Here is a 20,563-nt window from a genome sequence, read left to right on the forward strand (position 1 = left end):
TATCTACGTCCTCTCCACAACCAAATCACACTCAAACAATGGCAAAGTTTTTCTTTTTTCACACCACGATGGTTAGGCTGAAGTACAACAAAACGAAACAATTTTAAGAAAAAAGCTGCAACGCTTAGTGTAATATTGCATTTAAATGGCATAACAAATTGCACAAAAGATTCAAAATAATAAATCAAAATGGATACATATACTCTCTCTACCCAACAACAAAAAGGATTGGAGTGAATGCAATAGCTAGGGCTGCTAGGCTCACAATATAGGCGGGGATTATACAGTTGTCGATTTATCATCGCTCATCAGTTAGTAAATCTGGACAAACGTATCTGGCGCTTTGGTATAGGTTAAACAGCAGGATATTTGTTTACTATTGCAACATAAATTGTAAATACTATAAACAGGTAAAGAGTAAGTACTAGGTTATGACGACTACAACGTATTCAAGATGACGAAAAGTTTGCTCTGAAAGAAAACAAAAATCTTACACTTTGAGTAACAAATCGGAAAAAATGCAAAATTAACTGCTGCTTGAACTGAACACTCCGCCCCATTCACAAGATTGTCGTGGACAAAAGTAAACACGAAGCAGCGTCAGCTTTCATTTTAACTCTGCTTCGAAGCGACGACTTTTTTTAGGCTTAACCTTGACCTGAAGTAACCTCTAACGGACCTGAGCTCAGATGGCGTCGCTTTTGAATGAATTGTCCTTGAGATTTTGCGTCTTTCCTTGCAATGACGAAACACTGAAAGAAAAGATGAAGTCGAAGATGGATTCGATTTTTCAGAAAAACTTTAGCAGCAAAGCAACGTACCTTCCAATGTGTTGAAACAGCGACGGTTTGTGAGGAGGCATTTTTAGCTCTCTCCTTTTATTGCACTGTTGGGCGTTCTCGTCATAGCTGCAGACCGCTGACGCAACGTAGTCCAGCTGGAAAAATGAACGATAAAGGTTCAATAAGGTGCAGGCAATAACAAAACCCCCATCAACCAGTCCATGAATGGATCGTAAGGTATGAGCACACCAAAGGAAAACACAGTTGCTGTCGTTTCTAAATTGCTTTTTCATCCCATCAAATGTTTTAAACTTAACAAATCGAAGCACAGCTTAAAAAATTAATTGCAGAAAGGTTATAGGTTAACATAGAAAAACTATATAGCTGACGCCTTATTGGGTGCACGTTAAATTCCGAATAACCACATAACACTTGACGAATTTCGGTAGTTTTTTTTGGACACATTGGCTCGGCCTAGGCCTACTCAGCAAAAGTCGTTATGCTCGAAGCGTATACGGCGGAAAAACAAAACTGCTCAACAAAGAATCTTTTCATTCGTGTAAGCTGCCAACATACCTGCAGCCAGTCGAGCGGTTTTTTATTCCAGAACGTGTGGATGAACGAAGCATATGATGGAAGAGTTTCGGCGCGGAAAAGTTTTCCAATCGCTCCCAAATTACAAAAAGAAATATAAAAGTAATTTTCCATCGATCTTCGGTTAGCCTCCTGCATAGAAATCATATTATTCAACCCATGGCACACATTGAGCATAAGGTATAGTTAACTTTTCTTAAAATGACGAAGACTTAATTAGAAAGCAGAAGTGACCTTTAAAAACAAATTGGGGGTCTTATTATCCTACCGTCACCCACAACGCAGCAACTATTACGTCACCTTCATTATCGCTCCGATGTACCCATGGCTGGCTATGACGTCATCTTCCATCATGAGGTAATATTTAGGTGAAAGGTTATAGATGTACATCATGAGGAAGATTTGATCCAGATTCTGTTTCGATCTCCACTTCACTCGCTCCAGCGCGTCGTTAAAACTGGACTGAAGCACTTTTTCCCATGGGGGGTAGTAACTTTTAGGTGGACTAATTAGCTGCAACAGAAATTTGTGAGATTGGCGGGGGTAAAAACAATCGCTAAAATCAAACATATCAAAATGGCCAGCTATTACTCAACAAACTCACAAAAATAGGAACAATACAGTTTGACAGCGTAGTCTAAAAGCAAATATAGTTTCCTTTCGGGATGAGCGATAATCGTGATGTCACCGAAGTAGTACTAAATAATTCAACTCTAAACTTTCAGTTTTCATTCATAAACTTATGTATAGTTACTTAGCCCGTGGTTGTGTAATTTATTGTTGAAGAACTGGATGCTTTAAACGTATACTTTGCTTTACGGGTCGTTTGACCCAGCCGTTAAAACGTTTTAAAATTAAAATTTAATGATACGGCTGTAAAGGGAATTAATTTCCTTTTTATTTTCTCAGCCGCTTCTGAATTATTAAAGCTCTTCGCTGTTCTCACGATTGATATCGATACAAGTATTGGGCTTGTTTGGGAATAAACACTGAAGTGAAACCTGTAATATCCCATCTTCAATGTGCTTCCGATAACTGCTTTGCAATGAGCGCGAAAGATCGCGTAAAAACTCTTCGTCGGTCTCGCCGACGTAAACAAGGATTCTAGAATCAACAGAACGATCAACCTGATTCTTCAGAAGGGAATCGATTGTTTGCGAAAGATAGGATACTCCCTGCCTCTGCCAGATAGAAAATACAACAAAGATTGAATTGAAATTGAAATCGTTTGTATTGATTTTGAAAGCAAACAAATTGCAAAAACACGGCAAATCGTGGTCGTATTGCGCAAACCGCTCGTAGGAGTGAGTGACACTTATTTTAACTGAATGATTGTTTCCAATTTCAATCACGGTCGGTTATAATTAGAACTGATGTACAAATTGTGTGAAATGAAAACATCTTATGACATAACAATAACAATCACATTTGCATCATAAACATACCTTCACTGTGGGTATTCCTATTACGACGTCGGCGTTTTTCGGTATCCGACCCAACTCAAAGCCTGGGCTGGGTGCTTTTAGGTCCCCTGAGAGGGGAAATACCGGATCTAAGGGGTGAAAATAGACTTTTTCACCGGGTACAATTGGTTCATCTTTTACGTTTGTAACGAAGCTCTTTGATTCTAACGACTGCAAAAAAGCACAACAAAAAAAATTGTTAACCGTAAACGGATGAGACATATTTGTTTTTAAAGAAAACAAACGTTTGTCAGGAGACCATACTCCATAGGAATAGTCAGTATGTTTTATGGCCACAGTAACACGATCCTGTATAAATTTTAAACTCTGTCTAAGTAACTTTTAGGATGAAGGTTTATATCGCAATAAAACTTTGTTTAATTTGTCTGTTTGGCGGTCGGTTGAGTCAGTGTCGAAAACTTGTATTATTATCAAGTCCAAACTGCAAATAGAAGCAACATCGTTTTTGTTTTTATGACGTAAGAAGAGACCATCGTCAATTGATGTACAGTGTACTCACATATAAAAAAGCGACCTAGCATTTCATATCGGTATATAGCACCGGAAAATGACGCTTGTTTACCTCGCAGAAAATAAAGCACTTACCAGAATAACTTAAATGAAGCGATCATTTCACCGTATGTAGGTCACGCAGCCTGGGGTTAAGGGCCTGTAGGCCCATCTGAAGCCTTATCTAAAACAATGCAAAGTACAATTTTTCAATTTGAATTTGCTTCTAAACAAGTCCGGTCACCTCGCTGAGTTTTTGTATCCGCCGAGATGTAGGACAAAAGGACTTAATGCAGTATTTTGAGAAAATTCTCGTATCTGGAATTCTCGCACCAAATGCTTCAACTTTTTAACAACTTTTTTTCTTGTATTTTTCCAAAAAATCAGCCAAAAAGCCTTAACTTTGAACCAACACAAAACGTCAACTTTAGCCTGAACCTACACTCCGCACACGCCATAACAACAGCAAACTTTCACAGATTAAGGTCACGTGCATGCGCACTGGACCGGAATCATTTATAGTTTTTATATAGTGACGTCTTGCATGCGACCTTCGTCACAATCCCCGGGTTGCCGTTTTAAAACTGCTGAAAATGGTACTACAGGCCCTATAGCGAGAATAGCTCGTTGTAGCCGTCGGGCCGACAACTACGTACGTGCTATCTGGGTTGTAAGATTAAGGATCAGCATCAACTCGTTTTCAATTACTTCCCCGCTACCTGGCATTTTTTTTAACTAACTTACCTCAAATTCTCTGACGCATCGTAATGATTATTTTTGTCATTGCTTGTGGAACGAAAAATGAAATGGTAACCATTATAACGAGATGACTCGGCAAACTAACAATAAACGACGAAAAGAAGCTAAGTCCAATAGCTTAAAACCTGCATGGTTTAAAACGGAATTAATAACAATGAATAATAGCCTACTGGTTAGCACGACCGCTAATCCAAGCATAGCCTACATATGGTACAAACATATAGACGTAAAAATAAAGTAATGTCGGTAAGTATAAAAATACGCAATATTGATAGGTTATTTTTAATTGCATGGGCACTCAGGCGATGTAGTGATTAGAACCTTTGATAATGATGATGGGATGAAAATGCGAGTCCTTATGTCTTGTCGAAACGTAATTGGACTGCGGACACAAAACTAAAATGATCTTCAAGCAGCTTATTTCCAAACCCTGGATTGTTAAATGGAATACTTTGATCTTTCTTTGTTTTTCAGGATAGCCTACAGCCTGTGTAAGGTACCTGTACCAATTAAGGCCCACCTAACACTTTTTTGAAAATAACTCAAGAACCACAAATGAGAATAGGCTGAAAAATCGTATTGTATTAGTAAGGGTATATGACTACAACATATTAAAACCACAATACCTGACAACTCCCCAAAAAATTTTTATAAAGAAATTAAAAATTCCAAAAAATGGGCCTTATTAGGAGCATAGGCTCCTAATAAGGCCCACCAATTTTGTGAGTATTTTGATTCAAAACATAGCTGAAAAATCGTATTAAGCAAATAAAGCAAGACAGCAACCACCAATTTGTGTAAGACAACGACCAACAAACGTGGGTTGAAAAAAAAAGTAACTGCAACAACTTTCCAACTCATGACTGGAACCACTCTTGAAGTCTGGAAATCAATTAACCAAGCATCTTGAATGGGCCTTATTAGGCGCATGTGGCATCCACGAAAAAAATGTCACATTTTTATTATCAGAAAAATTTTAGCAAAAAAAGTGTATTGTCCTTTTCAATACTAAGTTGGTTGTTACATGAAAACTTCAGCCGGCTGACAACAGTTCATTTAACCGGCCAAATTCTCACTTACTTTTTTTCTAAATTAACAAAACCACCATAACTGCAAATATCAAATTTTTCTTGTGCTCTAGCGAATCGGTTGATCACGTGGCAAGGATGAAATCTGGTAAACCACCATGAATTTATATTAGTTTTTATATAGGGTTAAAATTTTTCATTTATTTGCACGGGTTTGCGAAATATGAGCAATGGGCCTTATTAGACACAGGTACCTTAGATGTTTGGCATCAGAGACAACTTAACCCTTTGAATCACCGTAATTCAAAAAAATAACAATAACTTAAGTCTACGTAAAAAGACTTTTGTATTTGTTCCCGAAATTGGGTGAATTAAACAAAAAGAATAATCGGTCCAAGAGAACCCATATAATTTAAAGGCATCCAACGAAAATTGATGTTTCCTTGTAAGTTACTGTATTTTTGATTTCTCTGCTGTTATGCTGTTTGGGTAAACGCACGCAGGCGAATTAGTGTACTAGTATGATTCTATCTACGTCCTCTCCACAACCAAATCACACTCAAACAATGGCAAAGTTTTTCTTTTTTCACACCACGATGGTTAGGCTGAAGTACAACAAAACGAAACAATTTTAAGAAAAAAGCTGCAACGCTTAGTGTAATATTGCATTTAAATGGCATAACAAATTGCACAAAAGATTCAAAATAATAAATCAAAATGGATACATATACTCTCTCTACCCAACAACAAAAAGGATTGGAGTGAATGCAATAGCTAGGGCTGCTAGGCTCACAATATAGGCGGGGATTATACAGTTGTCGATTTATCATCGCTCATCAGTTAGTAAATCTGGACAAACGTATCTGGCGCTTTGGTATAGGTTAAACAGCAGGATATTTGTTTACTATTGCAACATAAATTGTAAATACTATAAACAGGTAAAGAGTAAGTACTAGGTTATGACGACTACAACGTATTCAAGATGACGAAAAGTTTGCTCTGAAAGAAAACAAAAATCTTACACTTTGAGTAACAAATCGGAAAAAATGCAAAATTAACTGCTGCTTGAACTGAACACTCCGCCCCATTCACAAGATTGTCGTGGACAAAAGTAAACACGAAGCAGCGTCAGCTTTCATTTTAACTCTGCTTCGAAGCGACGACTTTTTTTAGGCTTAACCTTGACCTGAAGTAACCTCTAACGGACCTGAGCTCAGATGGCGTCGCTTTTGAATGAATTGTCCTTGAGATTTTGCGTCTTTCCTTGCAATGACGAAACACTGAAAGAAAAGATGAAGTCGAAGATGGATTCGATTTTTCAGAAAAACTTTAGCAGCAAAGCAACGTACCTTCCAATGTGTTGAAACAGCGACGGTTTGTGAGGAGGCATTTTTAGCTCTCTCCTTTTATTGCACTGTTGGGCGTTCTCGTCATAGCTGCAGACCGCTGACGCAACGTAGTCCAGCTGGAAAAATGAACGATAAAGGTTCAATAAGGTGCAGGCAATAACAAAACCCCCATCAACCAGTCCATGAATGGATCGTAAGGTATGAGCACACCAAAGGAAAACACAGTTGCTGTCGTTTCTAAATTGCTTTTTCATCCCATCAAATGTTTTAAACTTAACAAATCGAAGCACAGCTTAAAAAATTAATTGCAGAAAGGTTATAGGTTAACATAGAAAAACTATATAGCTGACGCCTTATTGGGTGCACGTTAAATTCCGAATAACCACATAACACTTGACGAATTTCGGTAGTTTTTTTTGGACACATTGGCTCGGCCTAGGCCTACTCAGCAAAAGTCGTTATGCTCGAAGCGTATACGGCGGAAAAACAAAACTGCTCAACAAAGAATCTTTTCATTCGTGTAAGCTGCCAACATACCTGCAGCCAGTCGAGCGGTTTTTTATTCCAGAACGTGTGGATGAACGAAGCATATGATGGAAGAGTTTCGGCGCGGAAAAGTTTTCCAATCGCTCCCAAATTACAAAAAGAAATATAAAAGTAATTTTCCATCGATCTTCGGTTAGCCTCCTGCATAGAAATCATATTATTCAACCCATGGCACACATTGAGCATAAGGTATAGTTAACTTTTCTTAAAATGACGAAGACTTAATTAGAAAGCAGAAGTGACCTTTAAAAACAAATTGGGGGTCTTATTATCCTACCGTCACCCACAACGCAGCAACTATTACGTCACCTTCATTATCGCTCCGATGTACCCATGGCTGGCTATGACGTCATCTTCCATCATGAGGTAATATTTAGGTGAAAGGTTATAGATGTACATCATGAGGAAGATTTGATCCAGATTCTGTTTCGATCTCCACTTCACTCGCTCCAGCGCGTCGTTAAAACTGGACTGAAGCACTTTTTCCCATGGGGGGTAGTAACTTTTAGGTGGACTAATTAGCTGCAACAGAAATTTGTGAGATTGGCGGGGGTAAAAACAATCGCTAAAATCAAACATATCAAAATGGCCAGCTATTACTCAACAAACTCACAAAAATAGGAACAATACAGTTTGACAGCGTAGTCTAAAAGCAAATATAGTTTCCTTTCGGGATGAGCGATAATCGTGATGTCACCGAAGTAGTACTAAATAATTCAACTCTAAACTTTCAGTTTTCATTCATAAACTTATGTATAGTTACTTAGCCCGTGGTTGTGTAATTTATTGTTGAAGAACTGGATGCTTTAAACGTATACTTTGCTTTACGGGTCGTTTGACCCAGCCGTTAAAACGTTTTAAAATTAAAATTTAATGATACGGCTGTAAAGGGAATTAATTTCCTTTTTATTTTCTCAGCCGCTTCTGAATTATTAAAGCTCTTCGCTGTTCTCACGATTGATATCGATACAAGTATTGGGCTTGTTTGGGAATAAACACTGAAGTGAAACCTGTAATATCCCATCTTCAATGTGCTTCCGATAACTGCTTTGCAATGAGCGCGAAAGATCGCGTAAAAACTCTTCGTCGGTCTCGCCGACGTAAACAAGGATTCTAGAATCAACAGAACGATCAACCTGATTCTTCAGAAGGGAATCGATTGTTTGCGAAAGATAGGATACTCCCTGCCTCTGCCAGATAGAAAATACAACAAAGATTGAATTGAAATTGAAATCGTTTGTATTGATTTTGAAAGCAAACAAATTGCAAAAACACGGCAAATCGTGGTCGTATTGCGCAAACCGCTCGTAGGAGTGAGTGACACTTATTTTAACTGAATGATTGTTTCCAATTTCAATCACGGTCGGTTATAATTAGAACTGATGTACAAATTGTGTGAAATGAAAACATCTTATGACATAACAATAACAATCACATTTGCATCATAAACATACCTTCACTGTGGGTATTCCTATTACGACGTCGGCGTTTTTCGGTATCCGACCCAACTCAAAGCCTGGGCTGGGTGCTTTTAGGTCCCCTGAGAGGGGAAATACCGGATCTAAGGGGTGAAAATAGACTTTTTCACCGGGTACAATTGGTTCATCTTTTACGTTTGTAACGAAGCTCTTTGATTCTAACGACTGCAAAAAAGCACAACAAAAAAAATTGTTAACCGTAAACGGATGAGACATATTTGTTTTTAAAGAAAACAAACGTTTGTCAGGAGACCATACTCCATAGGAATAGTCAGTATGTTTTATGGCCACAGTAACACGATCCTGTATAAATTTTAAACTCTGTCTAAGTAACTTTTAGGATGAAGGTTTATATCGCAATAAAACTTTGTTTAATTTGTCTGTTTGGCGGTCGGTTGAGTCAGTGTCGAAAACTTGTATTATTATCAAGTCCAAACTGCAAATAGAAGCAACATCGTTTTTGTTTTTATGACGTAAGAAGAGACCATCGTCAATTGATGTACAGTGTACTCACATATAAAAAAGCGACCTAGCATTTCATATCGGTATATAGCACCGGAAAATGACGCTTGTTTACCTCGCAGAAAATAAAGCACTTACCAGAATAACTTAAATGAAGCGATCATTTCACCGTATGTAGGTCACGCAGCCTGGGGTTAAGGGCCTGTAGGCCCATCTGAAGCCTTATCTAAAACAATGCAAAGTACAATTTTTCAATTTGAATTTGCTTCTAAACAAGTCCGGTCACCTCGCTGAGTTTTTGTATCCGCCGAGATGTAGGACAAAAGGACTTAATGCAGTATTTTGAGAAAATTCTCGTATCTGGAATTCTCGCACCAAATGCTTCAACTTTTTAACAACTTTTTTTCTTGTATTTTTCCAAAAAATCAGCCAAAAAGCCTTAACTTTGAACCAACACAAAACGTCAACTTTAGCCTGAACCTACACTCCGCACACGCCATAACAACAGCAAACTTTCACAGATTAAGGTCACGTGCATGCGCACTGGACCGGAATCATTTATAGTTTTTATATAGTGACGTCTTGCATGCGACCTTCGTCACAATCCCCGGGTTGCCGTTTTAAAACTGCTGAAAATGGTACTACAGGCCCTATAGCGAGAATAGCTCGTTGTAGCCGTCGGGCCGACAACTACGTACGTGCTATCTGGGTTGTAAGATTAAGGATCAGCATCAACTCGTTTTCAATTACTTCCCCGCTACCTGGCATTTTTTTTAACTAACTTACCTCAAATTCTCTGACGCATCGTAATGATTATTTTTGTCATTGCTTGTGGAACGAAAAATGAAATGGTAACCATTATAACGAGATGACTCGGCAAACTAACAATAAACGACGAAAAGAAGCTAAGTCCAATAGCTTAAAACCTGCATGGTTTAAAACGGAATTAATAACAATGAATAATACTGGTTAGCACGACCGCTAATCCAAGCATAGCCTACATATGGTACAAACATATAGACGTAAAAATAAAGTAATGTCGGTAAGTATAAAAATACGCAATATTGATAGGTTATTTTTAATTGCATGGGCACTCAGGCGATGTAGTGATTAGAACCTTTGATAATGATGATGGGATGAAAATGCGAGTCCTTATGTCTTGTCGAAACGTAATTGGACTGCGGACACAAAACTAAAATGATCTTCAAGCAGCTTATTTCCAAACCCTGGATTGTTAAATGGAATACTTTGATCTTTCTTTGTTTTTCAGGATAGCCTACAGCCTGTGTAAGGTACCTGTACCAATTAAGGCCCACCTAACACTTTTTTGAAAATAACTCAAGAACCACAAATGAGAATAGGCTGAAAAATCGTATTGTATTAGTAAGGGTATATGACTACAACATATTAAAACCACAATACCTGACAACTCCCCAAAAAATTTTTATAAAGAAATTAAAAATTCCAAAAAATGGGCCTTATTAGGAGCATAGGCTCCTAATAAGGCCCACCAATTTTGTGAGTATTTTGATTCAAAACATAGCTGAAAAATCGTATTAAGCAAATAAAGCAAGACAGCAACCACCAATTTGTGTAAGACAACGACCAACAAACGTGGGTTGAAAAAAAAAGTAACTGCAACAACTTTCCAACTCATGACTGGAACCACTCTTGAAGTCTGGAAATCAATTAACCAAGCATCTTGAATGGGCCTTATTAGGCGCATGTGGCATCCACGAAAAAAATGTCACATTTTTATTATCAGAAAAATTTTAGCAAAAAAAGTGTATTATCCTTTTCAATACTAAGTTGGTTGTTACATGAAAACTTCAGCCGGCTGACAACAGTTCATTTAACCGGCCAAATTCTCACTTACTTTTTTTCTAAATTAACAAAACCACCATAACTGCAAATATCAAATTTTTCTTGTGCTCTAGCGAATCGGTTGATCACGTGGCAAGGATGAAATCTGGTAAACCACCATGAATTTATATTAGTTTTTATATAGGGTTAAAATTTTTCATTTATTTGCACGGGTTTGCGAAATATGAGCAATGGGCCTTATTAGACACAGGTACCTTAGATGTTTGGCATCAGAGACAACTTAACCCTTTGAATCACCGTAATTCAAAAAAATAACAATAACTTAAGTCTACGTAAAAAGACTTTTGTATTTGTTCCCGAAATTGGGTGAATTAAACAAAAAGAATAATCGGTCCAAGAGAACCCATATAATTTAAAGGCATCCAACGAAAATTGATGTTTCCTTGTAAGTTACTGTATTTTTGATTTCTCTGCTGTTATGCTGTTTGGGTAAACGCACGCAGGCGAATTAGTGTACTAGTATGATTCTATCTACGTCCTCTCCACAACCAAATCACACTCAAACAATGGCAAAGTTTTTCTTTTTTCACACCACGATGGTTAGGCTGAAGTACAACAAAACGAAACAATTTTAAGAAAAAAGCTGCAACGCTTAGTGTAATATTGCATTTAAATGGCATAACAAATTGCACAAAAGATTCAAAATAATAAATCAAAATGGATACATATACTCTCTCTACCCAACAACAAAAAGGATTGGAGTGAATGCAATAGCTAGGGCTGCTAGGCTCACAATATAGGCGGGGATTATACAGTTGTCGATTTATCATCGCTCATCAGTTAGTAAATCTGGACAAACGTATCTGGCGCTTTGGTATAGGTTAAACAGCAGGATATTTGTTTACTATTGCAACATAAATTGTAAATACTATAAACAGGTAAAGAGTAAGTACTAGGTTATGACGACTACAACGTATTCAAGATGACGAAAAGTTTGCTCTGAAAGAAAACAAAAATCTTACACTTTGAGTAACAAATCGGAAAAAATGCAAAATTAACTGCTGCTTGAACTGAACACTCCGCCCCATTCACAAGATTGTCGTGGACAAAAGTAAACACGAAGCAGCGTCAGCTTTCATTTTAACTCTGCTTCGAAGCGACGACTTTTTTTAGGCTTAACCTTGACCTGAAGTAACCTCTAACGGACCTGAGCTCAGATGGCGTCGCTTTTGAATGAATTGTCCTTGAGATTTTGCGTCTTTCCTTGCAATGACGAAACACTGAAAGAAAAGATGAAGTCGAAGATGGATTCGATTTTTCAGAAAAACTTTAGCAGCAAAGCAACGTACCTTCCAATGTGTTGAAACAGCGACGGTTTGTGAGGAGGCATTTTTAGCTCTCTCCTTTTATTGCACTGTTGGGCGTTCTCGTCATAGCTGCAGACCGCTGACGCAACGTAGTCCAGCTGGAAAAATGAACGATAAAGGTTCAATAAGGTGCAGGCAATAACAAAACCCCCATCAACCAGTCCATGAATGGATCGTAAGGTATGAGCACACCAAAGGAAAACACAGTTGCTGTCGTTTCTAAATTGCTTTTTCATCCCATCAAATGTTTTAAACTTAACAAATCGAAGCACAGCTTAAAAAATTAATTGCAGAAAGGTTATAGGTTAACATAGAAAAACAATATAGCTGACGCCTTATTGGGTGCACGTTAAATTCCGAATAACCACATAACACTTGACGAATTTCGGTAGTTTTTTTTTGGACACATTGGCTCGGCCTAGGCCTACTCAGCAAAAGTCGTTATGCTCGAAGCGTATACGGCGGAAAAACAAAACTGCTCAACAAAGAATCTTTTCATTCGTGTAAGCTGCCAACATACCTGCAGCCAGTCGAGCGGTTTTTTATTCCAGAACGTGTGGATGAACGAAGCATATGATGGAAGAGTTTCGGCGCGGAAAAGTTTTCCAATCGCTCCCAAATTACAAAAAGAAATATAAAAGTAATTTTCCATCGATCTTCGGTTAGCCTCCTGCATAGAAATCATATTATTCAACCCATGGCACACATTGAGCATAAGGTATAGTTAACTTTTCTTAAAATGACGAAGACTTAATTAGAAAGCAGAAGTGACCTTTAAAAACAAATTGGGGGTCTTATTATCCTACCGTCACCCACAACGCAGCAACTATTACGTCACCTTCATTATCGCTCCGATGTACCCATGGCTGGCTATGACGTCATCTTCCATCATGAGGTAATATTTAGGTGAAAGGTTATAGATGTACATCATGAGGAAGATTTGATCCAGATTCTGTTTCGATCTCCACTTCACTCGCTCCAGCGCGTCGTTAAAACTGGACTGAAGCACTTTTTCCCATGGGGGGTAGTAACTTTTAGGTGGACTAATTAGCTGCAACAGAAATTTGTGAGATTGGCGGGGGTAAAAACAATCGCTAAAAACAAACATATCAAAATGGCCAGCTATTACTCAACAAACTCACAAAAATAGGAACAATACAGTTTGACAGCGTAGTCTAAAAGCAAATATAGTTTCCTTTCGGGATGAGCGATAATCGTGATGTCACCGAAGTAGTACTAAATAATTCAACTCTAAACTTTCAGTTTTCATTCATAAACTTATGTATAGTTACTTAGCCCGTGGTTGTGTAATTTATTGTTGAAGAACTGGATGCTTTAAACGTATACTTTGCTTTACGGGTCGTTTGACCCAGCCGTTAAAACGTTTTAAAATTAAAATTTAATGATACGGCTGTAAAGGGAATTAATTTCCTTTTTATTTTCTCAGCCGCTTCTGAATTATTAAAGCTCTTCGCTGTTCTCACGATTGATATCGATACAAGTATTGGGCTTGTTTGGGAATAAACACTGAAGTGAAACCTGTAATATCCCATCTTCAATGTGCTTCCGATAACTGCTTTGCAATGAGCGCGAAAGATCGCGTAAAAACTCTTCGTCGGTCTCGCCGACGTAAACAAGGATTCTAGAATCAACAGAACGATCAACCTGATTCTTCAGAAGGGAATCGATTGTTTGCGAAAGATAGGATACTCCCTGCCTCTGCCAGATAGAAAATACAACAAAGATTGAATTGAAATTGAAATCGTTTGTATTGATTTTGAAAGCAAACAAATTGCAAAAACACGGCAAATCGTGGTCGTATTGCGCAAACCGCTCGTAGGAGTGAGTGACACTTATTTTAACTGAATGATTGTTTCCAATTTCAATCACGGTCGGTTATAATTAGAACTGATGTACAAATTGTGTGAAATGAAAACATCTTATGACATAACAATAACAATCACATTTGCATCATAAACATACCTTCACTGTGGGTATTCCTATTACGACGTCGGCGTTTTTCGGTATCCGACCCAACTCAAAGCCTGGGCTGGGTGCTTTTAGGTCCCCTGAGAGGGGAAATACCGGATCTAAGGGGTGAAAATAGACTTTTTCACCGGGTACAATTGGTTCATCTTTTACGTTTGTAACGAAGCTCTTTGATTCTAACGACTGCAAAAAAGCACAACAAAAAAAATTGTTAACCGTAAACGGATGAGACATATTTGTTTTTAAAGAAAACAAACGTTTGTCAGGAGACCATACTCCATAGGAATAGTCAGTATGTTTTATGGCCACAGTAACACGATCCTGTATAAATTTTAAACGCTGTCTAAGTAACTTTTAGGATGAAGGTTTATATCGCAATAAAACTTTGTTTAATTTGTCTGTTTGGCGGTCGGTTGAGTCAGTGTCGAAAACTTGTATTATTATCAAGTCCAAACTGCAAATAGAAGCAACATCGTTTTTGTTTTTATGACGTAAGAAGAGACCATCGTCAATTGATGTACAGTGTACTCACATATAAAAAAGCGACCTAGCATTTCATATCGGTATATAGCACCGGAAAATGACGCTTGTTTACCTCGCAGAAAATAAAGCACTTACCAGAATAACTTAAATGAAGCGATCATTTCACCGTATGTAGGTCACGCAGCCTGGGGTTAAGGGCCTGTAGGCCCATCTGAAGCCTTATCTAAAACAATGCAAAGTACAATTTTTCAATTTGAATTTGCTTCTAAACAAGTCCGGTCACCTCGCTGAGTTTTTGTATCCGCCGAGATGTAGGACAAAAGGACTTAATGCAGTATTTTGAGAAAATTCTCGTATCTGGAATTCTCGCACCAAATGCTTCAACTTTTTAACAACTTTTTTTCTTGTATTTTTCCAAAAAATCAGCCAAAAAGCCTTAACTTTGAACCAACACAAAACGTCAACTTTAGCCTGAACCTACACTCCGCACACGCCATAACAACAGCAAACTTTCACAGATTAAGGTCACGTGCATGCGCACTGGACCGGAATCATTTATAGTTTTTATATAGTGACGTCTTGCATGCGACCTTCGTCACAATCCCCGGGTTGCCGTTTTAAAACTGCTGAAAATGGTACTACAGGCCCTATAGCGAGAATAGCTCGTTGTAGCCGTCGGGCCGACAACTACGTACGTGCTATCTGGGTTGTAAGATTAAGGATCAGCATCAACTCGTTTTCAATTACTTCCCCGCTACCTGGCATTTTTTTTAACTAACTTACCTCAAATTCTCTGACGCATCGTAATGATTATTTTTGTCATTGCTTGTGGAACGAAAAATGAAATGGTAACCATTATAACGAGATGACTCGGCAAACTAACAATAAACGACGAAAAGAAGCTAAGTCCAATAGCTTAAAACCTGCATGGTTTAAAACGGAATTAATAACAATGAATAATAGCCTACTGGTTAGCACGACCGCTAATCCAAGCATAGCCTACATATGGTACAAACATATAGACGTAAAAATAAAGTAATGTCGGTAAGTATAAAAATACGCAATATTGATAGGTTATTTTTAATTGCATGGGCACTCAGGCGATGTAGTGATTAGAACCTTTGATAATGATGATGGGATGAAAATGCGAGTCCTTATGTCTTGTCGAAACGTAATTGGACTGCGGACACAAAACTAAAATGATCTTCAAGCAGCTTATTTCCAAACCCTGGATTGTTAAATGGAATACTTTGATCTTTCTTTGTTTTTCAGGATAGCCTACAGCCTGTGTAAGGTACCTGTACCAATTAAGGCCCACCTAACACTTTTTTGAAAATAACTCAAGAACCACAAATGAGAATAGGCTGAAAAATCGTATTGTATTAGTAAGGGTATATGACTACAACATATTAAAACCACAATACCTGACAACTCCCCAAAAAATTTTTATAAAGAAATTAAAAATTCCAAAAAATGGGCCTTATTAGGAGCATAGGCTCCTAATAAGGCCCACCAATTTTGTGAGTATTTTGATTCAAAACATAGCTGAAAAATCGTATTAAGCAAATAAAGCAAGACAGCAACCACCAATTTGTGTAAGACAACGACCAACAAACGTGGGTTGAAAAAAAAAGTAACTGCAACAACTTTCCAACTCATGACTGGAACCACTCTTGAAGTCTGGAAATCAATTAACCAAGCATCTTGAATGGGCCTTATTAGGCGCATGTGGCATCCACGAAAAAAATGTCACATTTTTATTATCAGAAAAATTTTAGCAAAAAAAGTGTATTATCCTTTTCAATACTAAGTTGGTTGTTACATGAAAACTTCAGCCGGCTGACAACAGTTCATTTAACCGGCCAAATTCTCACTTACTTTTTTTCTAAATTAACAAAACCACCATAACTGCAAATATCAAATTTTTCTTGTGCTCTAGCGAATCGGTTGATCACGTGGCAAGGATGAAATCTGGTAAACCACCATGAATTTATATTAGTTTTTATATAGGGTTAAAATTTTTCATTTATTTGCACGGGTTTGCGAAATATGAGCAATGGGCCTTATTAGACACAGGTACCTTAGATGTTTGGCATCAGAGACAACTTAACCCTTTGAATCACCGTAATTCAAAAAAATAACAATAACTTAAGTCTACGTAAAAAGACTTTTGTATTTGTTCCCGAAATTGGGTGAATTAAACAAAAAGAATAATCGGTCCAAGAGAACCCATATAATTTAAAGGCATCCAACGAAAATTGATGTTTCCTTGTAAGTTACTGTATTTTTGATTTCTCTGCTGTTATGCTGTTTGGGTAAACGCACGCAGGCGAATTAGTGTACTAGTATGATTCTATCTACGTCCTCTCCACAACCAAATCACACTCAAACAATGGCAAAGTTTTTCTTTTTTCACACCACGATGGTTAGGCTGAAGTACAACAAAACGAAACAATTTTAAGAAAAAAGCTGCAACGCTTAGTGTAATATTGCATTTAAATGGCATAACAAATTGCACAAAAGATTCAAAATAATAAATCAAAATGGATACATATACTCTCTCTACCCAACAACAAAAAGGATTGGAGTGAATGCAATAGCTAGGGCTGCTAGGCTCACAATATAGGCGGGGATTATACAGTTGTCGATTTATCATCGCTCATCAGTTAGTAAATCTGGACAAACGTATCTGGCGCTTTGGTATAGGTTAAACAGCAGGATATTTGTTTACTATTGCAACATAAATTGTAAATACTATAAACAGGTAAAGAGTAAGTACTAGGTTATGACGACTACAACGTATTCAAGATGACGAAAAGTTTGCTCTGAAAGAAAACAAAAATCTTACACTTTGAGTAACAAATCGGAAAAAATGCAAAATTAACTGCTGCTTGAACTGAACACTCCGCCCCATTCACAAGATTGTCGTGGACAAAAGTAAACACGAAGCAGCGTCAGCTTTCATTTTAACTCTGCTTCGAAGCGACGACTTTTTTTAGGCTTAACCTTGACCTGAAGTAACCTCTAACGGACCTGAGCTCAGATGGCGTCGCTTTTGAATGAATTGTCCTTGAGATTTTGCGTCTTTCCTTGCAATGACGAAACACTGAAAGAAAAGATGAAGTCGAAGATGGATTCGATTTTTCAGAAAAACTTTAGCAGCAAAGCAACGTACCTTCCAATGTGTTGAAACAGCGACGGTTTGTGAGGAGGCATTTTTAGCTCTCTCCTTTTATTGCACTGTTGGGCGTTCTCGTCATAGCTGCAGACCGCTGACGCAACGTAGTCCAGCTGGAAAAATGAACGATAAAGGTTCAATAAGGTGCAGGCAATAACAAAACCCCCATCAACCAGTCCATGAATGGATCGTAAGGTGTGAGCACACCAAAGGAAAACACAGTTGCTGTCGTTTCTAAATTGCTTTTTCATCCCATCAAATGTTTTAAACTTAACAAATCGAAGCACAGCTTAAAAAATTAATTGCAGAAAGGTTATAGGTTAACATAGAAAAACTATATAGCTGACGCCTTATTGGGTGCACGTTAAATTCCGAATAACCACATAACACTTGACGAATTTCGGTAGTTTTTTTTGGACACATTGGCTCGGCCTAGGCCTACTCAGCAAAAGTCGTTATGCTCGAAGCGTATACGGCGGAAAAACAAAACTGCTCAACAAAGAATCTTTTCATTCGTGTAAGCTGCCAACATACCTGCAGCCAGTCGAGCGGTTTTTTATTCCAGAACGTGTGGATGAACGAAGCATATGATGGAAGAGTTTCGGCGCGGAAAAGTTTTCCAATCGCTCCCAAATTACAAAAAGAAATATAAAAGTAATTTTCCATCGATCTTCGGTTAGCCTCCTGCATAGAAATCATATTATTCAACCCATGGCACACATTGAGCATAAGGTATAGTTAACTTTTCTTAAAATGACGAAGACTTAATTAGAAAGCAGAAGTGACCTTTAAAAACAAATTGGGGGTCTTATTATCCTACCGTCACCCACAACGCAGCAACTATTACGTCACCTTCATTATCGCTCCGATGTACCCATGGCTGGCTATGACGTCATCTTCCATCATGAGGTAATATTTAGGTGAAAGGTTATAGATGTACATCATGAGGAAGATTTGATCCAGATTCTGTTTCGATCTCCACTTCACTCGCTCCAGCGCGTCGTTAAAACTGGACTGAAGCACTTTTTCCCATGGGGGGTAGTAACTTTTAGGTGGACTAATTAGCTGCAACAGAAATTTGTGAGATTGGCGGGGGTAAAAACAATCGCTAAAATCAAACATATCAAAATGGCCAGCTATTACTCAACAAACTCACAAAAATAGGAACAATACAGTTTGACAGCGTAGTCTAAAAGCAAATATAGTTTCCTTTCGGGATGAGCGATAATCGTGATGTCACCGAAGTAGTACTAAATAATTCAACTCTAAACTTTCAGTTTTCATTCATAAACTTATGTATAGTTACTTAGCCCGTGGTTGTGTAATTTATTGTTGAAGAACTGGATGCTTTAAACGTATACTTTGCTTTACGGGTCGTTTGACCCAGCCGTTAAAACGTTTTAAAATTAAAATTTAATGATACGGCTGTAAAGGGAATTAATTTCCTTCTTATTTTCTCAGCCGCTTCTGAATTATTAAAGCTCTTCGCTGTTCTCACGATTGATATCGATACAAGTATTGGGCTTGTTTGGGAATAAACACTGAAGTGAAACCTGTAATATCCCATCTTCAATGTGCTTCCGATAACTGCTTTGCAATGAGCGCGAAAGATCGCGTAAAAACTCTTCGTCGGTCTCGCCGACGTAAACAAGGATTCTAGAATCAACAGAACGATCAACCTGATTCTTCAGAAGGGAATCGATTGTTTGCGAGAGATAGGATACTCCCTGCCTCTGCCAGATAGAAAATACAACAAAGATTGAATTGAAATTGAAATCGTTTGTATTGATTTTGAAAGCAAACAAATTGCAAAAACACCGCAAATAGCGGTCGTATTGCGCAAATCGCTCGTAGGAGTGAGTAACACTTTTTTTAACTGAATGATTGTTTCCAATTTCAATCACGGTCGGTTATAATTAGAACTGATGTACAAATTGTGTGAAATGAAAACATCTTATGACATAACAATAACAATCACATTTGCATCATAAACATACCTTCACTGTGGGTATTCCTATTACGACGTCGGCGTTTTTCGGTATCCGACCCAACTCAAAGCCTGGGCTGGGTGCTTTTAGGTCCCCTGAGAGGGGAAATACCGGATCTAAGGGGTGAAAATAGACTTTTTCACCGGGTACAATTGGTTCATCTTTTACGTTTGTAACGAAGCTCTTTGATTCTAACGACTGCAAAAAAGCACAACAAAAAAAATTGTTAACCGTAAACGGATGAGACATGTGATAAATATATCAATTAATGTAATATAAAATTGTGTACTGCATAGAATTCTCATCTATGGAATCAATGAAGCATAACACTGCGTGACGTAATCGACTGCTTCCCCTGTGCGTGCATTTTGATTCATTCAGTCTTTTTTCAGTCGTACGTTCAACGCCGCAACATGTCTCTGTGCTGTTGCTGTTATAATGTTCTATCTTGATGTATTCGTTCAAAGAAGCTTCAAATATAATCAGATTATACAGTAGTCATTCCTGTGTCATTACTGCTGAAGTCTATCAAAGTTCACTGTTAAGATACACACAAGGAAACAGACTTTGTAGTGTAAGTGGGTAAACCTTTCAGGCTAAGGTAAAATATACCACTTTCATTACAAACTGATGCAGCCGAGTGAGGACGAATTGACGATAAAAAGAAGACATTTTCACTACAAAGCTAGTACCCTGAGTTCGATGAGAACTACGCTTTTCTTTGGGGAACAACCTATGAACAATTAAATTTGAGGTTGAGAGA

The 20,563-nt window shown here is 37.9% G+C and overlaps 4 protein-coding genes across 4 annotated transcripts; all 4 read right to left on the bottom strand.

Moving 5' to 3' along the window:
• Window positions 1–369: 369 nt before the first annotated feature.
• LOC143444949 (alpha-1,3-mannosyl-glycoprotein 4-beta-N-acetylglucosaminyltransferase A-like) lies at window positions 370–3,108 on the bottom strand. The gene is made up of 7 exons (XM_076943741.1): window positions 3,085–3,108; window positions 2,822–3,010; window positions 2,378–2,557; window positions 1,677–1,889; window positions 1,359–1,508; window positions 822–937; window positions 370–752 (listed from the first exon to the last, which is right to left on the bottom strand). The coding sequence occupies exons 1-7, from the start codon at window positions 3,106–3,108 to the stop codon at window positions 686–688; spliced, it is 939 nt and encodes a 312-aa protein (XP_076799856.1). The 3' UTR covers window positions 370–685.
• A 2,925-nt stretch (window positions 3,109–6,033) lies between these two features.
• LOC143444950 (alpha-1,3-mannosyl-glycoprotein 4-beta-N-acetylglucosaminyltransferase A-like) lies at window positions 6,034–8,772 on the bottom strand. Its single transcript, XM_076943742.1, has 7 exons — window positions 8,749–8,772; window positions 8,486–8,674; window positions 8,042–8,221; window positions 7,341–7,553; window positions 7,023–7,172; window positions 6,486–6,601; window positions 6,034–6,416 (listed from the first exon to the last, which is right to left on the bottom strand). The coding sequence occupies exons 1-7, from the start codon at window positions 8,770–8,772 to the stop codon at window positions 6,350–6,352; spliced, it is 939 nt and encodes a 312-aa protein (XP_076799857.1). The 3' UTR covers window positions 6,034–6,349.
• Window positions 8,773–11,692: 2,920 nt separating this feature from the next.
• On the bottom strand, window positions 11,693–14,432 carry LOC143444951 (alpha-1,3-mannosyl-glycoprotein 4-beta-N-acetylglucosaminyltransferase A-like). The gene is made up of 7 exons (XM_076943743.1): window positions 14,409–14,432; window positions 14,146–14,334; window positions 13,702–13,881; window positions 13,001–13,213; window positions 12,683–12,832; window positions 12,145–12,260; window positions 11,693–12,075 (listed from the first exon to the last, which is right to left on the bottom strand). Exons 1-7 carry the CDS (start codon window positions 14,430–14,432, stop codon window positions 12,009–12,011), a joined length of 939 nt encoding a protein of 312 aa, XP_076799858.1. The 3' UTR covers window positions 11,693–12,008.
• A 2,925-nt stretch (window positions 14,433–17,357) lies between these two features.
• LOC143445427 (alpha-1,3-mannosyl-glycoprotein 4-beta-N-acetylglucosaminyltransferase A-like) lies at window positions 17,358–20,091 on the bottom strand. Its single transcript, XM_076944527.1, has 6 exons — window positions 19,810–20,091; window positions 19,366–19,545; window positions 18,665–18,877; window positions 18,347–18,496; window positions 17,810–17,925; window positions 17,358–17,740 (listed from the first exon to the last, which is right to left on the bottom strand). The coding sequence occupies exons 1-6, from the start codon at window positions 20,047–20,049 to the stop codon at window positions 17,674–17,676; spliced, it is 966 nt and encodes a 321-aa protein (XP_076800642.1). The 5' UTR covers window positions 20,050–20,091; the 3' UTR covers window positions 17,358–17,673.
• Window positions 20,092–20,563: the final 472 nt, after the last annotated feature.

This window comes from Clavelina lepadiformis, chromosome 2 (assembly GCF_947623445.1).
Source record: "Clavelina lepadiformis chromosome 2, kaClaLepa1.1, whole genome shotgun sequence".
In the NCBI taxonomy this organism is placed as follows: Eukaryota; Metazoa; Chordata; class Ascidiacea; order Aplousobranchia; family Clavelinidae; genus Clavelina; species Clavelina lepadiformis.

Coding starts and splice junctions, on each gene's coding strand:
- LOC143444949 (XM_076943741.1), bottom strand. CDS start 3,108: ATGGAGTATGGTCTCCTGACAAAC. Junction 3,011..3,084: donor AGTATGGTCTCCTGACAAAC/GTTTGTTTTCTT, acceptor GCTTTTTTGCAG/TCGTTAGAATCAAAGAGCTT. Junction 753..821: donor CTGTTTCAACACATTGGAAG/GTACGTTGCTTT, acceptor CTTTTCTTTCAG/TGTTTCGTCATTGCAAGGAA.
- LOC143444950 (XM_076943742.1), bottom strand. CDS start 8,772: ATGGAGTATGGTCTCCTGACAAAC. Junction 7,554..8,041: donor TTGAAGATGGGATATTACAG/GTTTCACTTCAG, acceptor TTTCTGTTGCAG/CTAATTAGTCCACCTAAAAG. Junction 7,173..7,340: donor ACATCGGAGCGATAATGAAG/GTGACGTAATAG, acceptor ATTTCTATGCAG/GAGGCTAACCGAAGATCGAT.
- LOC143444951 (XM_076943743.1), bottom strand. CDS start 14,432: ATGGAGTATGGTCTCCTGACAAAC. Junction 14,335..14,408: donor AGTATGGTCTCCTGACAAAC/GTTTGTTTTCTT, acceptor GCTTTTTTGCAG/TCGTTAGAATCAAAGAGCTT. Junction 12,261..12,682: donor AACCGCTCGACTGGCTGCAG/GTATGTTGGCAG, acceptor TCATTTTTCCAG/CTGGACTACGTTGCGTCAGC.
- LOC143445427 (XM_076944527.1), bottom strand. CDS start 20,049: ATGTCTCATCCGTTTACGGTTAACAATTTTTTTTGTTGTGCTTTTTTG. Junction 17,926..18,346: donor AACCGCTCGACTGGCTGCAG/GTATGTTGGCAG, acceptor TCATTTTTCCAG/CTGGACTACGTTGCGTCAGC. Junction 17,741..17,809: donor CTGTTTCAACACATTGGAAG/GTACGTTGCTTT, acceptor CTTTTCTTTCAG/TGTTTCGTCATTGCAAGGAA.